This window comes from Erpetoichthys calabaricus, chromosome 4 (assembly GCF_900747795.2).
Source record: "Erpetoichthys calabaricus chromosome 4, fErpCal1.3, whole genome shotgun sequence".
In the NCBI taxonomy this organism is placed as follows: Eukaryota; Metazoa; Chordata; class Cladistia; order Polypteriformes; family Polypteridae; genus Erpetoichthys; species Erpetoichthys calabaricus.
This window is the reverse complement of record NC_041397.2, coordinates 194,897,215-194,917,089: the sequence shown is the minus strand read 5'-3', so window position 1 is coordinate 194,917,089 and position 19,875 is coordinate 194,897,215. Positions and strand designations below refer to the sequence as shown.

At 37.4% G+C, this 19,875-nt stretch overlaps 1 protein-coding gene across 1 annotated transcript in view; it reads right to left on the bottom strand.

The window, feature by feature from the left end:
- Window positions 1-19,875, bottom strand: part of LOC114650474 (C2 domain-containing protein 2) — a 140,519-nt gene that overhangs the window by 99,959 nt on the left and 20,685 nt on the right. Inside the window, exon 3 of the mRNA XM_028800126.2 lies at window positions 2,502-2,621. Coding sequence (XP_028655959.1) covers window positions 2,502-2,621 — 120 coding nt within the window. The remainder of the gene's footprint in view (window positions 1-2,501; window positions 2,622-19,875) is intronic.

The window sequence follows — 19,875 nt, the reverse complement described above, 5'->3', positions numbered from 1 at the left end:
TGCAATATTATTTGAAAACGAACAGCGTCAGGTTGGGTGTGAAGTTATACTGGCGCTGCTTTGAGTCAGATCAGAAGCTGAATAAGCTGAAAAAGCTCCTGTTCTGACTCTAAGTAAAAAAGCATGAATTAATCAACAGAAATAACCGCGATTGACATTTTAAAGTTAACGATTTACAGTGCATACCAATTTATAAATTCAATGTCCGTTTGAGGAAAAAAAAAACACTTTCTTCAAAGCTGGGAATCGAACTCGCGTCTCTGTGGCACAGTAAGGCAATGGTGCTCCAAGTCAGCAAACCGTCCTTATAACTTATTTTTTCAAGATCCATAACACACAGACAGACAGAGCACTGCGTAATACAGAGACAGACAGGCAGAGATATACAAATAAACAGGGAAGGCACATGTACTGAAAGAAAAAAAAAAAAATCAACATGTGCGTTGTTTCTGCAGCACTGAATAAGCTCCCCCAATCTGACTCTCTAAGTAACAGCGCAAGTACAGACACAAATCAAGTGCATGTGTGTACTGTATAATATTAACAAAAAGAGCAGCTTACTACTGAAAACGGCAAATATAGGAGTGAGTGGGGATCGAACCAGGACTCTTGATTACACTTGGTTTGCGTCTGTACTTGCGCTGTTACTTAGAGAGCCAGATCGGGGGAGGGGTGATGTTAGAGCGAGTGAGCTTATTCAGTGCTGCAGAAACAACGCGCATGTTGATTTTTTTTTCTTTCAGTACATGTGCCTTCCCTGTTTGTTTGTATATCTCTGCCTGTCTCTCTCTGTATTACGCAGTGCTCTGTCTGTCTGTGTGTTATGGATCTTGAAAAAAATAAGTTATAAGGACAGTTGTTCATGTTAATTGCAGTCTCAATTGTTAAAAAATATTTTAAAAGGAGCATCCCACATGAAAATATAACGATCTCATTAACTGACAGTGCATACCAATTTACAAATTTTATGTCCGTTTGAGGTTAAAAAGAAAAAAAAGAAGTAACACTTTATCCCCAGCGGGGAATTGAACTTATGTTTGTGAGGCAGAGAAAAGCTACTCGGTCTGAGAGGCAAATCTTAGCGCGCTACGCCACGGAAGCTGTTATATGGTGTGTGAAGCTTTTGTGGAAGTGTTTATTTGATCTTAGGAACTCGGGCTTTACACATTCTATAGTTTATGCCTACATTTTGTAACATTTATTACTAAAATATGAAAAAGTTTCTGTTTTAGCAATGTGTTTACACAGATTACTGTAGAAACAGAACACGCATGAAATGCATGTATTCCAAATAGCGATCTATTATTTCTATTCTAAAACTCCAGCAGTTCAGTCACTCCCAGGTAATCAAACAAGGCATGAGCTGGGAAAACTTAGTGAACGTTCTGCGACGGTGGGGGATGGAATAGCCGGCTGCTCGTTGCTCCTCTTAATCGGCACATTTAGAAGACAAAAGAGAGGTGAGAATGGTTTTAAGGTGGGCCGGATCTACGGGTTTTTTCGTAGACTCTGGTAATTCTAGTGTTAAAATTCAAGTACTCTTCTAGTTTTCTGGAAACCCCAAGAACTCCTAATCGCTAATGTCAGAATTTATGAAGCTCAGTTGCTCACAATCACTGATATCACTTTCTTCGCTATCTTCATATATGATACTATCTTCAGTTCCATCCAAGGCATGTACTTTGTTTATAAGAGCCAGATCGAATGTTATATACCAATTTACCTTGATTTATTTACCTACTTCCCACACCGTAAAGTCAAAAGTAGACTGCAAAAATTCCCGCGTTTGATCGACACGGGCATGCTCAAAAAATACATGCGTAATGCCACGAAAAGTACACGTTGACACTTCAGTTTGCAAACAATGGTACAAGAATGAAGTCAGACTTTTGTTTTGGGCACATGCACCGTCCAGATCTAAACACTAGCATGGAGAGTCGCTTGCGTACTGAAGAGTCTATAGCTGCAGGTGGAAGCTGCCGTCACTGTACTTTGCATATAAGAGCAAAATCGAATGTTATTTACCTAGATTTATTTACTTATTTTCCTACAGTGTAAAGTCACAAGTAGACTGCAGATGGCAAAAGTGCGACGGGCATTCTTTTTCCGATGTAAAACCCTCGTCATCATCTGAGTCAGGTCAGGAAATACACATCAGGGTCTGTGACGCAATATTTGCTCTATAAGACGCAAAGACATTTCCACTCACTTTTGGGGAGAAAAAAAGTGTGTCTTATGGAGCGACAAATACGGTAAAATTCCTGTAGAGGCTGAAGAAGAAGAAAAAAAAAAAAAAAAAAAAACAAACCCAAATCTTACTTTTACAAAAATTTAATTGCTATGGAGAAGACTTTCATACTAGGTAAATACAATTAAACTTTAGAATAAACTCAGACAGTACTCCCAGTCTTTTAGCACTTTCATGAAAGTCAAATCTGTTTTATTTGTACTTGCTACATGTAGGCTAAGACAAGTCACAGAAAAGTTATGTCATCAATTACCTGAAGTTGTAGTGGCTGGATTTTAACATCATACATCTGTAGATCTGTTTTGTTAGCAATTCGTTGAGCTACATTAATGGAGAGTGACACATTTTCACTAGCAACTTCACAGCGTGCAACCTGAAAGGGATTAAAAAAATGAAACATTAGATTAATGTATATAGCATACTGCTCACCTAAAACTTTTTACAACTGTATACTCAAAATACAGTCCGGCATTAGCAGTATCAAAACCAGTTTTATTTAATAAATGAAAAATATATTATTCTGCATAATGCTTCAGAAAGAAATACAGTATACAAAATACAGTTGCATGTATCTGAGCCTGCTGCAAATTAACAATTGCTTCCACTTTTATGACTATAAACTTGCTTGGTGTAGCAATAAAACCAGGTTGTGTACAACTAGATTTCCATGTTCAGGGCACAACACTGACAACTCTAAACATAAGTACACTTTGCACAATCCACTTTGTTCATCAATCAGCACATTAGTTTATAAGGAGAAACTAATATATTGTTTACTGGTAGTCACTTTTCACATAAAATTTAGTTCAGCCATTAAAATCCTGTACTTTGATGCTCTATTAGTACATCACACAGAAAAGATATAAGCACCAAGAACATCTAATGGTCAAGTGGATTATTGTAGAGATAAACCATGCATTCAATTTTATTTTTTCCATTTTACAGTACCCTTCTATTTTCACAGACTCATGTATAAATATTACAATTCAATACACCATGCAAAATGCTGCCCATTCAATCATTCATTCATTCATTTAAAAAAAAAAAAAAAAAAACACTTTTCTGTTTTGGGGTCAAAGCAAAATTATGTGATCACATGACAGACAGAAATGCTCTGAGCCAAAATCGGGTGCCTCTGAAGGCAAGCTTTTTTATCTTATTATACCGAGATTCCCTAATTATTGGCAGCAATGGCATAACGTGACTACGACAGCATGCACAAATTTTACTGCTAATGCAAAATATTCCCTGTCATTAGAGAGATCCCATGTCAGGTCACATTCATACCTCATATAAACAGCTCTAAGTTTCACTAGATACCATGCAGAGTACGGTTTATAAAAGCTCACGGTCTAGTTGTTTTGGTTCACACAATAGTGTGATTGGCATGTTCACATCTACCTCAGCAAATCAGAATATGGCGAAAATTGCTCGAGAGTAGGGCTGGGCAAGATTAACAATATTTAACTGATATGAAAATAAGAAACTGCGATAAACTGTTCATAAGAAGGATAGACTGATGTGTGCAATCAACTCCTGGAGAGTTAAGACAGACAAGTGTGTATCACAATGGGACAAATGGTGAAGATCACAACTGGATGGATTAATGAGACTGCAGTGCTTCTGGCATCAGCTGCAACTGGTAATTGGAAAGTTTATGTTTAGAGCAATTGCAGTTATTCTCACCTCAGTATGGTTTTTAATTTCACTGTATCACTGCTTCTTTATCATATGTAGCCTCAAAATAAGAACAATAAAATAGAAAAAAATAAATTACTAGAAAGAGTAAGGGGGATGCAAAGTTTTTTTCTGTCACAGCTATAATCTTCCTCTTGCTTTGAACTAAACACATTATCAAAGAAATGTTCATTATAGATCACTATCTCTTAAGTCTTTTATTTACTTACACTGATGTAATGTTATTTTCCATTTTAATTCCCCTCCTTCTCAGAAAGAGCAGGTAAAGATAAGAGGACAGAAAGAGTTGTTAATGTTTGTAAGAAACTCCTACTCATAGAAAAAGATGAGAGAACTGTTTGTTGCTCAGAAGGAACATCATGTGCCCCCACACAAACCGGTGACTGAATCTCCCACCAGGTGGGGTTCAAGTCAAAAAATGACTTGAAGGATGCTGGAGCAACACTGGGCCATCTCACAAGTTCTCAATGCTGACAAGGAAACCAGACATTCAGTGTCAACCTGGAAGGAAGGATCTGGATGTACTGGAGTCCATGAATGTTGCCTTGAATCCCCTGCTTGACGTCCCAGATTTTCAAAATGTCAGGGATTGATGCAAAACTTACAAAAGACATTAAGATAACAGCATAACAACAGAAAATATACAGGCCACACAACTGATGACCTCCTTGACATTGTCACATTGGTTAATCCACGGATCAAGCCTGAACATTTTAAATGAGGTAAGACAGGGGCTATTTAAATGAGAACAGCTATTGAAACACTGGAGGGAGAGCAAGGCATATCTACCTCACAGTCTGCAGTTAGATGTGAGGAGACGGAAGTAGCTCTATCTGCTCTACTTACAGAGAAGAAGCATCAGAAATCACTCGGCAGTTTCTTTAAGACAGTACAGCCCTGCAGTACAGGACTCTGTAACATGAAGACAATTTAGAAAGAGTTTGTTATCTACTTACTAGTGCCAGAAGCAGGCAGTGAAACAGATTGAGTGGTGGAAGATGCATGAGGGGAACTTCTTAAGTCTGCCTAGAAAATGATACTTGAGCATTCCTGTAACCAGTTCATCCTCTGAAAAGTGGTTTTAGCCCAGGAGGTTGTATTTTAACATCTGACAAAATAGCTTTGACACTTGAAGCAGTAGACAGGCATGTGTTTCTTGCCCGAAATTAATAGGAAAATGCCTATTTAAACTGTGTGTACTGATATTATTAGGTAAGAACAAATTTCAGTATTTTATTACTGTTCAGAAATACAAACAAGCATGTTTTTGTTTGCAGTTTAAAGTATATGTTTTCCAGGCATTACTTTTATTTACTTGATAGTTTTTCATTCTGGGGTGACCAAAATTGCCTTTTACACTTGAATTTATATATCTGAGATAATTTAACCTTAGAATTTGACCAAAAATTGTGTTCGAGTCATTTAGTAAGCAGTATACGTTGTGTACAGTCAATATTGATGGTTATGAAAAAAGTCAGGTCCGGTTAGGAGCATGCACTGGTACAGTGTGTTGCCGGACCTGCCACAAGACGAAATAGCTTGGGATCCCAGCTGGCAAACTCCCAGGCAGAAACATGGTCCAGTCACACCCTCTGGAAATGACCATTATCTGCTGCAATCAGGTTACAATGGTGTCCCCTAGGCTGTAGTGAAGGTACTGAAAGAGTCCAGTCTCTGTCTCAGGTCACTGGATAGCTTCTAACTTGGCAACCATATAGCAAAACAGGAAGCACCAGGACTCTAACGACTTGGACCTTTGTCCATTTGCAATGATATGAAGAGAACCACTGTTGTGGTGTGCAAAATCTGCCAATTTTTTTCTATATTTTCATTATATTTTGCTCAAGACAACAGAACAGATGAACTTAAATACAGGTCACTTGCTTGGACAACTAACATCTAAAGCAATGATTTCCTGAATCACAGTACCATTTGTTTGATCAGAGGAGGAATTTAGGAGATGCCTCAAGCTATATTGATGATTTTATCACCTGTGAAGGGAGGGGCACCAGGACTAATTTGGTCTATATCTTTATCACATCTTGCAAAACTCCCATAGCATTTAAAAAAAAAATATGACGAACTAAATGAAGAGAACAGCACGATGTCGGAGGAGGGCGATGGCAACAGCAACGTGCGGTCATTTCATTTGATTGTCATAGATAGATAGATAGGATAGATAGATAGATACTTTATTAATCCCAATGGGAAATTCACAATAATTTCAAGTGCTAGATCAATGCCGCCCTGGGACAATTTATCCTTGACATCTTTACTTTTTTTGTAAGCTTTTTCTAAAGATTATATATGTATATATCCCCAGACTTTACTATCACTCTCATTTTCTATTATGCTTTGTTCATCTTATTTTCTATTATTCTTTGTTCTATTTGGTATTACTATTATTCATGGAATAAATACCACGCTGCTTTTTAACTTTCAATGTTTTGTCTTCATGTCTTTCACAATGGTTCCCAAACTCGATCCTGGGGGCCCACTTTGGCTGCAGGTTTTTGTTCCAACCAAGTTCCATTTTTCATTAGACTCTTAGCCTAATTAAATGAGTCATTATTTCCCAGTTTCTGTGTTTTGGAGTCAATGCAGAAATTACAAGCTAAGTTTGGTAGATTTTTATTAAAATATATTAAGCAGTTAATTGAGGGATATGTTTTGTTTTTTTTAAAGTTGCTAACAGTATTTTCAACCTAATTTTCATTCTGCTTTTCCAGGTGTTCTGGTTATTTAATTGATTATTTACTAATTAGCGGGTCTGACACTTAAGTCGTTGCGGCTTTCATCATCCCAGGTGTCTGCTGTGCTGGTTGTTAACTGTCACTATTAGAGTTAAATGAAGGGAGCAAACTACATAGGAAAAGGGGGAAATAATAGGAAAACAACAAAAGAGAGTTAAGCATTTATAGCTTTACAAAAAATTTGAATATTTCTAAATGTCTTATAAATATAAAAACCCATAGTGTTGTGTTTTTCTGAATGCAGAATAAGAGTTAAAAAAGACCAGTTCATTAAATGAGATCATTTGTTATTGATTATTGTCACCTATTGTAAATCTGGTTGGAACAAAAACCTGCAGCCTCAGTGGGTCCCCCAGGATCGAGTTTGGGAATCACTGGTCTAGAGTGATTGGTTGATAAATGGCCTATAGCCAAGGATGTTGAGCCTTTGTATGTATTCCTAGAGACTAAAGTAATATTTACATCTGAGATACTGTATATTTAAAGCATTGTATGCTGTTTGTGCCGACAGTAAGTACATCTCGTGAAGTGCCAGAAGAGTGACAGGCTGTGTTATTCCTAAGGCACTTGTTTAGTTTAAAGTACTAGAGGTTAACCAGCTATGTGTGTGTGTGTCACTCACAGGGCACTATTGAGTTTCTGTGTGTATACATATATCTATGTATGTGTGTGTTAATTCTAAGGTGAGACAGTAGACCAACCCGGTAATGAACCTGATGACTACACTTATCCTTAGGTAAAGGGTAAGTAGTGGAAAATATCACAATAACACAACCACACATCCCCTTTTCCAGCAGACTCAGGATGCCCCATGCTCTCGCAATCCGTCTACTGACTTCATAGGAAGAGTCACCAGAGACATGAATGTCGCTGCCGAGGTAAGTAAACCTCTCGACATGGTCAACACTCTCTCCGCAAACAGACACACTGCTGATGGCTGTGTCCAAGAGGTCATTAAAGGCCTGAAACATGGTTTTTATCCGGGATGCTTGCTAGCATAGACCACTCCTTACTCAGTCTCTCGAGAGGCCCGATCAAAGCCTCTATTGACTCCATGAATAACAAAGCATCATTGGCAAAATCATGATCAGTGAATCTCTCTTCACCAACAAATTCCCAATGATCATGCCCAACACTCAGTCCATGCAAGAAATGAAGGTAGGAGCAAGAATACACCCCTTACAAACCCCAGAATCAACTAGTATTTCCATAAAATGATTGCCATAAGTTTTGCCATGAGTCTGAAAGAAGGTGTGAAAACCCCCAAACAGGACTAGCATGAACTATAACATATTAACTAACATGTTTAGGAAACAGTTATTAAAGGTGGGGTTTAGTAATGTGCTTAAATAGTATTAAAAAGTTACTCCCAAACTAGTGGTTCGACTGCTTTCATTACATTTTCTCCTTTACACCCAATATTAAAATTACCCTAAAGAAAAAAAAACATATATTTTACATATTCTCATAAAATTTTTCTTTAGTAAGGTAACAGGTTATCATTACTTTTGTTCTAAAGTTGCATCTGAAGAAGACACTAACACAGATTTCTACTTCAAACCAATAATTAATTTGGGAAAGGACAGAAATGGTTTCATTGACAAAAGCTCCTGACATTCACCTCTGCCTATGGATTGTAAATACTGTGAAATGGAGTGCCGTTATTACAGACAGAAAAAGGTAAAGGCATCTACTAGGGTTGCACTGTGTACCAATACTGGAAAAGTGCAGTAAAAAACAAAGTTTAAAATGGTACAGTACAAACATTTTGAGATTTTCAGTACTGGAAGTAGACATCTGCTTTCCTCTCAGTCCAATCCCTTCCCCTTCCAAATCCCATTTCACCTCACAATTGCAGTTGTGGAAAAACATCTGAAACTACACTCTTCACCATGACTGGAACTTCACGGGGCACTCCTACTGAGCTGAAGAGGGCATTACAAAACACTTGTAGTGCCCAGGCAAGCTGAGGAAAACAACACAACACCATAGACTTGGACAAACTGATGATTGTACTCCTCCTCAAGCAAAAGTTCTTAATTAGAATCCCAAGCAATAACACAGATGTTCAAATAGCATCAGACATGTTAAAGGCTTGGTATCATAAAACTGCTTTACCTTGACAAGATAAGGTAGAACATTAAGAGTCTTTCAAAAAATTTTAACTGTGTAATGAACTCATCATGAATTGTGTCAGATAAGTTATTGGTTTTTACAAATATCTGGAAAAATGAGCCTCACTTCATAGCCTACAGGTTTAACTCCCCCCCCCCCCCCCCCCCCCCATGCCTGTGCATTAGAATCAGATTGACATAATTATAACATCATATGATTCCAAAATTAAAATCTTCCATGTATACTCTTATTCATTTAATAAACTCCAGAAAACCTGAAAAGGAATTAAGAACAGTCACATCTGTTGTGTATACAGTATGTGCCAGTCTCATTAGTATTGAATCCCGTCCCCTATGTCAATACATATCTAAACACATGAATTCTATTATCCATATGCTTGTCAAAAAATCATAATATTCTGTTTCTTAAAATTGGTGTGTTTCAGTTACTTTGATATAATTCAGAAGCCCACATCTACAAGGAAAGGCAAGTAAAATAAAGCATGAGCCTTACTGAAATGTCTCATTACTTACTTGCATTTCGAAAAGCAAAGTCAATATTTAATTAACCGATTGATTAACATCAAATCCTGCATTAGGATGGTGCCCAGACCACATAGGTGACTGCTTTGCACCCAGTGTAAATGTGAGCTGGATAAAAGGAGATGATTGGATAGATGGATGCATATTTGGACAGACAACTGTAGCCACATTGCATTACATTGACAGGATTAATGCATAGATTCATTTCACTTATCAGGGCCAAGGATGGAATTTCTAGCATCCAGCAATCTGATTTTATGACATAATGGAATAAAACTAGCAGCAATAAAAACTTATTTGGCTTTGGGAATAAAATTAATTTTAAAGCTCATTTCCTTTGGACCAGGGGGAATATGCTAGTTTCTAGGCTAATACAGTGAAGCACTTTAAAACACTGCTGAAAACACATTACTTTAACATGTCTTCGTTTAATCCTGATGCTCTGTATATTCAATTAATTATCATTATTATTCATGGTGGCCCCAAAATCCGTATTAACCCCTACTTTCTTTTCTGTTCATTTTCTAGTTTTCTGTGGTAGCAATCTGCACCACCATCACCTAATCAAAGCACCATGATGTCCCTACATTGGTCGATTAAAGGCCAGAAGTCCACATGACCGTCATCATCAAATTCTTCCATGAGAACCCTGAATACAATGAGGACTGATTGAGGTCATTTATGTTCAGTAGAATGCCTAGAGGAGGCTGGACGGTCTCATGGCCTGGAACCCCTGCAGATTTTATTTTTTTCTCCAGCCGTCTGGAGTTTTTTTTTTGTTTATTTCTGTCCTCCCTGGCCATCGGATCTTACTTTTATTCCATGTTAATTAATGTTCCCTAATTTTAATTCTTATTTATTTTGTCTTTTTTCTCTATCATGTAAAGCACTTTGAGCTACATTATGTGTATGAAAATGTGCTATATAAATAAATGTTGTTGTAAGCAAAACTAAGCCTTAATTCAAAATGATTGACAACACATTCAAGAAACAAAACTCTATCAAATTTGCCAGGTCTACTGTAAATAAAGGTTTTGATTATTGCCATGATTTGACCAATATGACATCACTTCAGATTTCTGATGTAATGAAGAAAATACAGCAGTTCATAAAAGAAAACTTCGAAAGAAGTTGGTTATATTACTAGACATTCTGAAGACATACATTTTTCAGGTTAGTAACTTTCATTTCATTTTCTTATTAGGAGTATAAAAATTAGATAACTTCATTTTTGTTATAGTAGTGACTACAATACCTTATTGGCAAATGGTTTAAATAATTTTATTTCCAGCTAATTCAAAATGCTGATATACAATTCATTGTTTAGATGATAATATTTAGGTTAGCACAATATAATTAGAAGACTCTTATTATGCATGGAAAAAAAAAACTAACATCTTCCAACCAGTTGCAGTCCTACATTTTTGGGGCCCTGAAGCTTGAACTGGTATAGGGGGCCCATTTATAACCAGCAACAAGGTCTAGGTAACCACTGTTATCTTCTTCAATGGGGTAATTCCATTACAGACCACAAAAAAAAAAAAAAAAAAAATGCAACCACCACATGTAGGGGTTTAAAAACTCCTTCTCATAAATTTTGGCACCTTATTTAACTTTAGGTATACAGTCAACATATACTCCATAAGGCTAAGTCTACGACTGCAAGATGCAGATTTCCAAAAACAGGCAAAAATACAGGAGGCTGGGTCTCTTAAAATTAGAATCATCTGTGTTCTGTACTGGATACTAAATCCATGCTGAAGGCTCAATAATTTTGTCACGCAGGGTGTTATTACAGCTTTATCTTAGTCTGTAGGTACTGCAAGTGTTATTACATCATGTAGTTCAAGTATGGCAATCAATACTAGTTATTACTGACACAGTTACTTTACACAGTGGCTTACCCCTCCCCCACCCAGGTATACTGCTTTGATAAAGCAACATCTCCCACTGTGAAATGACATCTGATTAAACAGGAGCAAAGTGTCGGAACACTGTCCAATGAATGTATACTACATTTCTAGACTTCAGCATGTGGTAAAAGAAATTTACAGACAGCTACACAGGAAAGAACTGCCAGACTGTACCGCTTCTTGTTCCAAAGGACTTGGGAACTCTTCAGAGTCCCCCACCCAGGTTTTAGTGTTCACTTAGTTAACATATACTTGGTTATCATAAACCTCTTTTTTCCCCCATTACAAGAATAAAAAAAAACATTAAATTCAGATTTTCTTACATCTGAGTCAGTAAGTTTTAAATGTATGACCTATACTAGAATTAATCACTGAGGTTTTCACAAACTGCATGGCACAACAAAGTTTCTTACAATCTAAAAGGATTATAATACTGTAATTCATTTGATGAAGGTGGAGATTATGAAAAGCGGATGAAAAATGGAAAGGCCGTTGGTCCAGATGACATATCTATGGAAGCATGGAAGTGTTTAGGAGAGATGGCAGTGGAGTTTTTTAACCAGATTGTTTAATGGAATCTTGGAAAGTGAGAGGATGCCTGAGGAGTGGAGAACAAGTGTATGGTGCCGATATTTAAGAATAAGGGCAATGTGCAGGACTGCAGTAACTACAGGGGAATAAAATTGATGAGCCACAGCATGAAGTTATGGGAAAGAGTAGTGGAAGCTAGGTTAAGAAGTGAGGTGATGATTAGTGAGCAGCAGTATGGTTTCATGCCAAGAAAGAGCACCACAGATGCAATGTTTGCTCTGAGGATGTTGATGGAGAAGTTTAGAGAAGGCCAGAAGGAGTTGCATTGCGTCTTTCTGGACCTGGAGAAAGCATATGACAGGGTGACTCGAGAGGAGCTGTGGTATTGTATGAGGAAGTCGGGAGTGGCAGAGAAGTACGTAAGAGTTATACAGGATCTGTACGAGGGAAGTATGACAGTGGTGAGGTCTGCTGTAGGAGTGACTGATGCATTCAAGTTGGAGGTGGGATTACATCAGGGATCGGCTCTGAGCCCTTTCTTATTTGCAATGGTGATGGACAGGTTGACAGACGAGATTAGACAGAAGTCCCCGTGGACTATGATGCTTGCTGATGACATTGTGATCTGTAGTGATAGTAGAGAGCAGGTTGAGGAGACTCTGGAGAGGTGGAGATATGCTCTAGAGAGGAGAGGAATGAAGGTCAGTAGGAACAAGACAGAATACATGTGTGTGAATGAGAGGGAGGTCAGTGGAATGGTGAGGATGCAGGGAGTGGAGATGGCGAAAGTGGATGAGTTTAAATACTTGGGATCAACAGTACAGAGTAATGAGGATTGTGGAAGAGATGTGAAAAAGAGAGTGCAGGCAGGGTGAAATGGGTGGAGAAGAGTGTCAGGAGTGATTTGTGACAGACAGGTATCAGCAACAGTGAAAGGGAAGGTCTACAGGACGGTAGTGAGACCAGCTATGTTATATGGGTTGGAGACGGTGGCGCTGACTAGAAAGCAAGAGACAGAGCTGGAGGTAACAGAGTTAAAGATGCTAAGGTTTGCACTGGGTGTGATGAGGATGGATAGGATTAGAAATGAGTACATTAGAGGGTCAGCTCAAGTTGGACAGTTGGGAGACAAAGTCAGAGAGGCGAGATTGTGTTGGTTTGGACATGTGCAGAGGAGAGATGCTGGTTATATTGGGAGAAGGATGCTAAGGATAGAGCTGCCATGGAAGAGGAAAAGAGGAAGGCCTAAGCGAAGGTTTATGGATGTGGTGAGAGAGGACATGCAGCTGATGGATGTAAAGAACAAGATGCAGAGGACAGAAAGATATGAAAGAAGATGATCCGCTGTGGGAACCCCTAACGGGAGCAGCCGAAAGAAGAAGAAGGAGATTATGAAAAACACCATTTAAAATAACTGAACTACACACCTAGAGATTTTTTAATCATTCTGCCTCACGAGCAGCTATAAAATATAACACTAATATTAAACACAAATGAATGTATTCTTCCATCTTTGGGAATGAAAGTGTTGGCTACTCAAGTGTTAGACATTACAATTGTTTTTCTTTGACTGGATGCTTAGTGAATGCCAGAACTATGTACTGTGCTTTGGATGATAACTGGTATGCTTTAATCATTCATGACCAGTTCTGTGTTGTGATTTTACACTCACAGGGAACGTGAAGCCCTTTTGAAGCAATTTAATATGTACAACTTTGTGAGCAGTACAGTATGTTGGTGCCTTCGATAGGTTTGATATTGCCTACATGTCATTTGAACTCACAGATGCATCCTAACACTGGATCTGTGTAGTCCATGACAAACACAGCTGGGTTTTGAAATCACAAAAAAAAAAAAAAAAAAAAACAAAAAACATCTGATACAAAGAATATGTGAAATTTCACCTTACATGAAATACAACAACGATTTTGACTTATGCAATCTATCCTGTATTAAGCTACATTAAGAAGGGTGTGGACTGCAAACACACTATAAAGTTGACCTGCTATCTAAAAATATAACTATGTACATATTACCTTTAATGCACAGTAACTCATTACAATTCACCAGACAAAGAATAATAAACTGCAAATAGTCCGAATATTTTTTTCCATATTGTAGAAGACCTCCCAGTACATACTTGTCATTCCTGGTCTTGTGTAATACAGGAAAAAGACTCCCCCATGATTACTATCTCACACCTGGTCTTTGCTTGAAATATGCAGAAACAGGTTTAAAGGTTTATGGGATCATTACTGTCATGTGTATCCTAAATGAAATAATTATGCCACCTACTGTTGTTTCTTCAATTTCAAAGCAAGCTCAGTCTTTTTGTCAATTCAAATTCTAAAACAGAAAGTCATCTTACAACTGGTCACAAAAAATGTATGTTCCTACAGATTACATTGTATAATGAACAAATTTATGTATTCCATGCTAGTAGCCAAGATATCCCTTAACTCAAGCATATTTTAAAAATAGAGGAATGTTTTGCATAGTTACAAATAATGTATGAAGAGGTAATTTAGTATTAACACAGAGATGAAACAACAATAACTTCACAATCGACAAGGTTAAACTAGCTGCAGAAAACATCTTTTGATGTGTATATACTGATTCTTCAGACACCAACACACATATTATGCATTTAAAACTTACTGTTTTAAGATATAAACGGCAGCTCGCAGTATAAAAAAGTACCTATTCTGCACAATTTTTACTCAAAAATTACAGTTATTAAAAGTATGCTTTAAAGCTAGAATCCATAATCTTTACAAATGCTTGTTGTATTTTCCTCTTATGAAGACAGGAATTTATTTTCCACCCTCTAAAGATTTTTTTTGTAACTGAATGGAAAACATCTCTCTTGTAGATGTGGGTGTTAATGTTTTCAATTATCACTCTTTTTTCTTAACCAGGGTAGTAAAAATGGACAATGTATTTTTGGAAGTGGTTGGCATAACCCTAGAAACAGTCCTGGATCAATATCATTATATTTGTAAAGCATAATTAAGCACACAACTATACTTACAGCAGGGTCAATTTTACATTCTTATTCAATGGAACAATGTTTTTGGGCTAGGGAATAACCCACCTGAACTAATAAAGATATAGATGTTACAAAAAAAAGCCACTTGCAAAAAAAATAATCTTTACTGAAAATAGTTTATTTATAAAATTTCAATCAAGTAAGAGTCCTTTCTCAAAAATTCCAGAAAGAAGCTTTACCGCATAATTGCAGAAACCATCCCAGCTAATGTTTAAAATTATGCCCAGGGAAGAAGTAATGTATACATACTACAAACATTTCCACCATGGTGATGTTCTAGGAATGAAATACAGTACACACAGGTTCTACAAACATTTAAATATATCATGTTGCCGTTTATGAGAATCAGAAATAAAATGAAGCAGCTTTATTCTCCATCTTCAGTTAAGCAAGATTCCACCAATGAAAAACTGTCAAGATGCCATTACCATCACTCCATTAGACACTTGCTACTTTATTTCTGCATTTAACTTTCTTCGTACTTCATAGCTGCAGGGACCATCAGGGGACAGAGTTGAAATTTCAGCTTGGTGACTATCTGAGAGGAGTTTGCACATTATTATGTCATGTCTAAGTTAGGAGGAAGTGTGTCCAGAGAAAATCCTATATCTCATACTTTTATTGCAAGTTATGTTAACTGACTATTTTAAACTGGCCCCATGTCAGTAAAAGTTATGTATATGCATGTATGAGATTAACGACTTGTTACATAACAAGGGCCGTTTCCCAGTTTTTACACATGCTGTTTGTACAGGCTTGAGACTTGATTATGCAAAAAATGGATTGAAGGACTTTCCCTCCAGCATACAGAAAAAGTATTCCTATACTATGATACATTACAGAAAGTCATTTAAAACCAATAACCAAAAAAAATATTAAGTACTGCAGGTAATAGAGGGAAATTTTCTGAGACAATGGGCCTCGGATATAGAGCTATTAACTGGATGTATCAGAAGAGCCATGTATCTAACCGAATACCTTGGTGTATACAATATATTTTTTTTTTTTTTTACTAGGGGTTAATATTATTAGTTCATTGGAGCTCCTTACTCTTGAATATAATACATAGAATTGTCCGTGAGTAAAACATTTGAGCCACAGATCTGCTCTTGCTTTTGCCTGTGACTGACCTTGACTTTTGTTAATGGTCACTAGAAAACACTATTTAATACATTTCATGCAGCTCTGCGGATGACTGAAATCCATAGATGATACCGAACCATCTAATATATAATGGCAAAGTACATCATTTTAATTGTGTTTAAAAGTACTATAGTATGTACATCTTAATATTTAGCAATATTTAGCTATTTAAGTGTCATAAAATAACCGTGAACCTTTACCCCTGTTTAGGAGTTAAACAATCATTTGTTTATCCATCTAGACCAATTCAAATGCAACTAATATACCTGCATGTAACATTTGACAATCATATAAATTTTATCAAAACAGACACTGGGATTAAGAAAACTGACATCAATGAGTGAATTTACACAGAAAAGAATGCATATTCCTGTAGGTAAACATTTAAACTTTCATTAATTTTCCAGATTCTTTTAATCTTCAGAGACCGGCCATGAGATGTAAACTGCACTCAATTTTTACATTAACTGTTAAACCAAAATAATTATTAGGCTATACATTTGGACCCATAAACAAGATTATATATAATAGGAATTATTTATAAAGATTTGTTTCAAAATTTTAAAAAACACAAAAAATATCCGCTTTGGTGGGCTAATTCAGTGCCAGTGTGGTTAATTCACAGCACAGATAACAAAACTGTATCATAAGCAGAAAATCTGCTTGATATATAAGGGATGCATTTCAAACACACTTACATAGCTTATTTCTATATATGCAGGATAATGAGAAATTAATTCATGCATTTATTTCTAATAGGATTGACTACTGCAATGTGATGTTCACGGGCTGCTCAAACCATTTTTTAAACAGCTTTCAGTTACTTCAAAATGCTGCTGAAAGAATTATTAGAAGAACAAGAAAATATGAACACATAACACCACTTCTTAAGTTCTTACACTGGCTTCCAGTTAAGATTAGGGCAGATTTCAAAAATTTCCTTCTAACATATAATGCCTTAAATGGCCAAGGCCCTGGTTACTTATCTGAACTCATCATTACTAATAAACCAGAGCGCACATAAAGATCTCAAAATTCTGGCCTGCTTATGATTCCAAGGATTAATAAAATAACAGTGGGAGTTCAAGCTTTTAGATAAAAGGCCCCAAAGATGTGGAATGGTCTGTCCGCTATTACAAGACTATTACAAGTGGTGCTCCTTCTGTCTCAGCTTTTAAATCCAAGCTGAAGACTCAGTACTTCAGTTTAGCATACCCTGAGCAGAGCTGCTGATTAGCTGTGTATACTGCATCACTGTTGTTAGTCATTAGTACTAAAACATAAGTATTATGACATTTATAAACTGTTATTAATGTGTTGGATAATCTATTCTTATATGTTGCCTTGTAATTTGTAATATGTATGTAATGTATTGTAGTTCTGAGGTGGCCATGATAGATTGGTCACCTAGCTCTATGAAGAGGATTACTCGTGTTCTGTTTTGTGTTGTATTTACCTTATTTTTGACATCTATTGTAAGCCCAATTTACCTGGAAGAAGGTCTCTCTCTGAATTACCTTTCTCAAGATTTCTTCCATTTTACCCCCTTACAAGGGTTTTTTTGGGAGCATTTTCTTATCTTCTTGGGATGTCAAGGCTGTGGAGCTGTCAAAAAACAGGGCCTGGTAAGCCCATTAAGGCATTCCTTGTGTGACTTTGGGCTATGCAAGAAATAAATAATTGTTATTGTTGTTGTGGTAGTTTAGATCTGTTTTTGCCCATCTGGACAATCACATTATTATTATATTAACTGAAACAGGACTGTCCTATGTAAAAAAAAACTAGACTAAAAAAATGGCACAGATATGATTAAAATTTCAATGAAGTGCTGAAGATAGCAGTGGGGTTTATTAAGTCATAGAGTGGGTGAGAGGATAGGTGTTTCTCAGAAAGAAGAAAAAAAAAGAAGTGATAGTTTATGTTTGTGTGGGTGAGAGAGAGGGAGCAAAAAAGAGGTGGAGAGAAGAAAAAAAAAATGTGTACACGCTGTTTAACAGAGGAGCTGCACCAGTTACAGAATAAGTCCTGTGACTGATAGAGAAACTGCTTTCAGTGCTAGAGTGAACATATGCATGAGACAGAGAGAGAAAGTGTTCAAATTCTTCCTGGTACAAATGAAGTGAATTCATAGCAGAAAAATAATCTAGTTTGCCATGCAGGTTGAAGGCATAACATGATAGATAGGGTAAGTGGAAATTAGAAGTTGTTAACAAGCATGAGAAGGAGAAAAGGAGAAGCAGAGTTTTCCATGGGCATAGGTGCGAGTTCTGTCCCACGGGTGTCAGCAGGGTTGCCACAGGTGTGAGTAAAATTACCGCCTTATACCTACAGTTATCAGGTTTTAAAACTGCACTGCAGGAGTTCCACAAATGTGGATTAGATTACCTAGAAGTAGAAAGTGTAAGCGTTTAAACAAAATGGTGCTACACAGTACTTTATTTATCAATCATCTGCAATCAAACTCTCCCAAGACTGAGAGGAGCTCTTTTCAGGTCTGACTAAACATGGCTTAGCAAGACTTTATAATGAAAAGTGGAAATTTCTAGCGCCCAAGAGATGGAAAATAAGAAAAACTAGCCGATGCCCGCCATAGCATACGGCGGTGTAAGAATAGGAACAGAAAACGGTGAGAAAGGAATTCAGAAATCAAGAAGAAATAAATACTTCTTGAAAGACGGAGTTGTGAATAGGTGTTTTGGTGGAGATGACAGATAATGAGTCGAAAGATCTAACCCTAGAAAAAGCCACATACAACTGACCGTGGCTGAAGACTGGTTGTTGTAGATTAATGCAAATCTTTGCAAACGTTTGTCCTTGGGACTTGTTGATAGTCATGGAGAAGGCGAGTGAATGGGAATTGTGTGCGTTTACATTTCAAAGGGAGATTGGTGTCGGAAGGAAGGAGAGAGATTCTGGGAATGAAGATTGTTTCAGAATTTTGGATAGCGATCAGTTTGCACTCAATAATATTTCTATGTATTCGGGTAACGATGAGTTTTGCTCCGTTGCAAAGACCTTTTGTTGGCATAATATTTCGGAGGAGCATAACTACAGCTCCCACCTTCAGATGAAGGATATGGGGAGGTATGCCAGTTGGTGTGAGGGTGTGTAAAAACTCCTGTGGGTACGTTAGTTGATCATTAGGATTGTCACGGACTACTGTATCTACACTCTTGAAGGTCACTTTTTCACCCTGTAGAAGATCAAGAACTTTGTTGTTAATATGTAGAGAATTGTCGTTTGTGACGTTCAGTATTGGTCTTGTAACTTTCACTTTCAAGAGCTCTCATATTTTTTGTGAGTTTTAGGACTTTCATTTCGTTCCACAGCCTGTGTTTGTTGATGGAAGAGGCAACAGTCAGGGCTCGAGAACTGCAGAAGATAACAGGCAGTGTTTGGCAGAAATTAGGGATACTGTCGTCCATTTTATAACAAAGGCTTAGGAAACAACCGTCACAGTATAACGAAAATACGAAGGAGCGAAATGAATAGCAATGAGCGAAACCAATGCCAATGGTCGACAGAGTACCTTCCTGTAGCAGGCTACGGAAAAGACTCCCAGGCGCACACATGGCTGAAGTGAAAGGTCACTCGGTCAGGCTAGATATAGGGTGGTGACGTGACACCAATGGGGTCATGAGAGAGGAGAGGGGAACGCGGTAGTCCGAAGGAGGAATAGGAATTGAGAAAAGCAGTGTGGGGTTGTATGGGAGGCCTCAGGGAGCGTGGAGAAGGGTTTGGAAGAGCAGGAACAGGAATCGAGAAATGCCATGTCAGCTACGTGTGGGCGGGACCGTTTTGAAGAGGAGCCGCAGGCAGCATGGGGAAGGGTTTCAAAGAGGACGAATGAGAATCGAGGATGTCCCACAGGGCAGCTCGATCA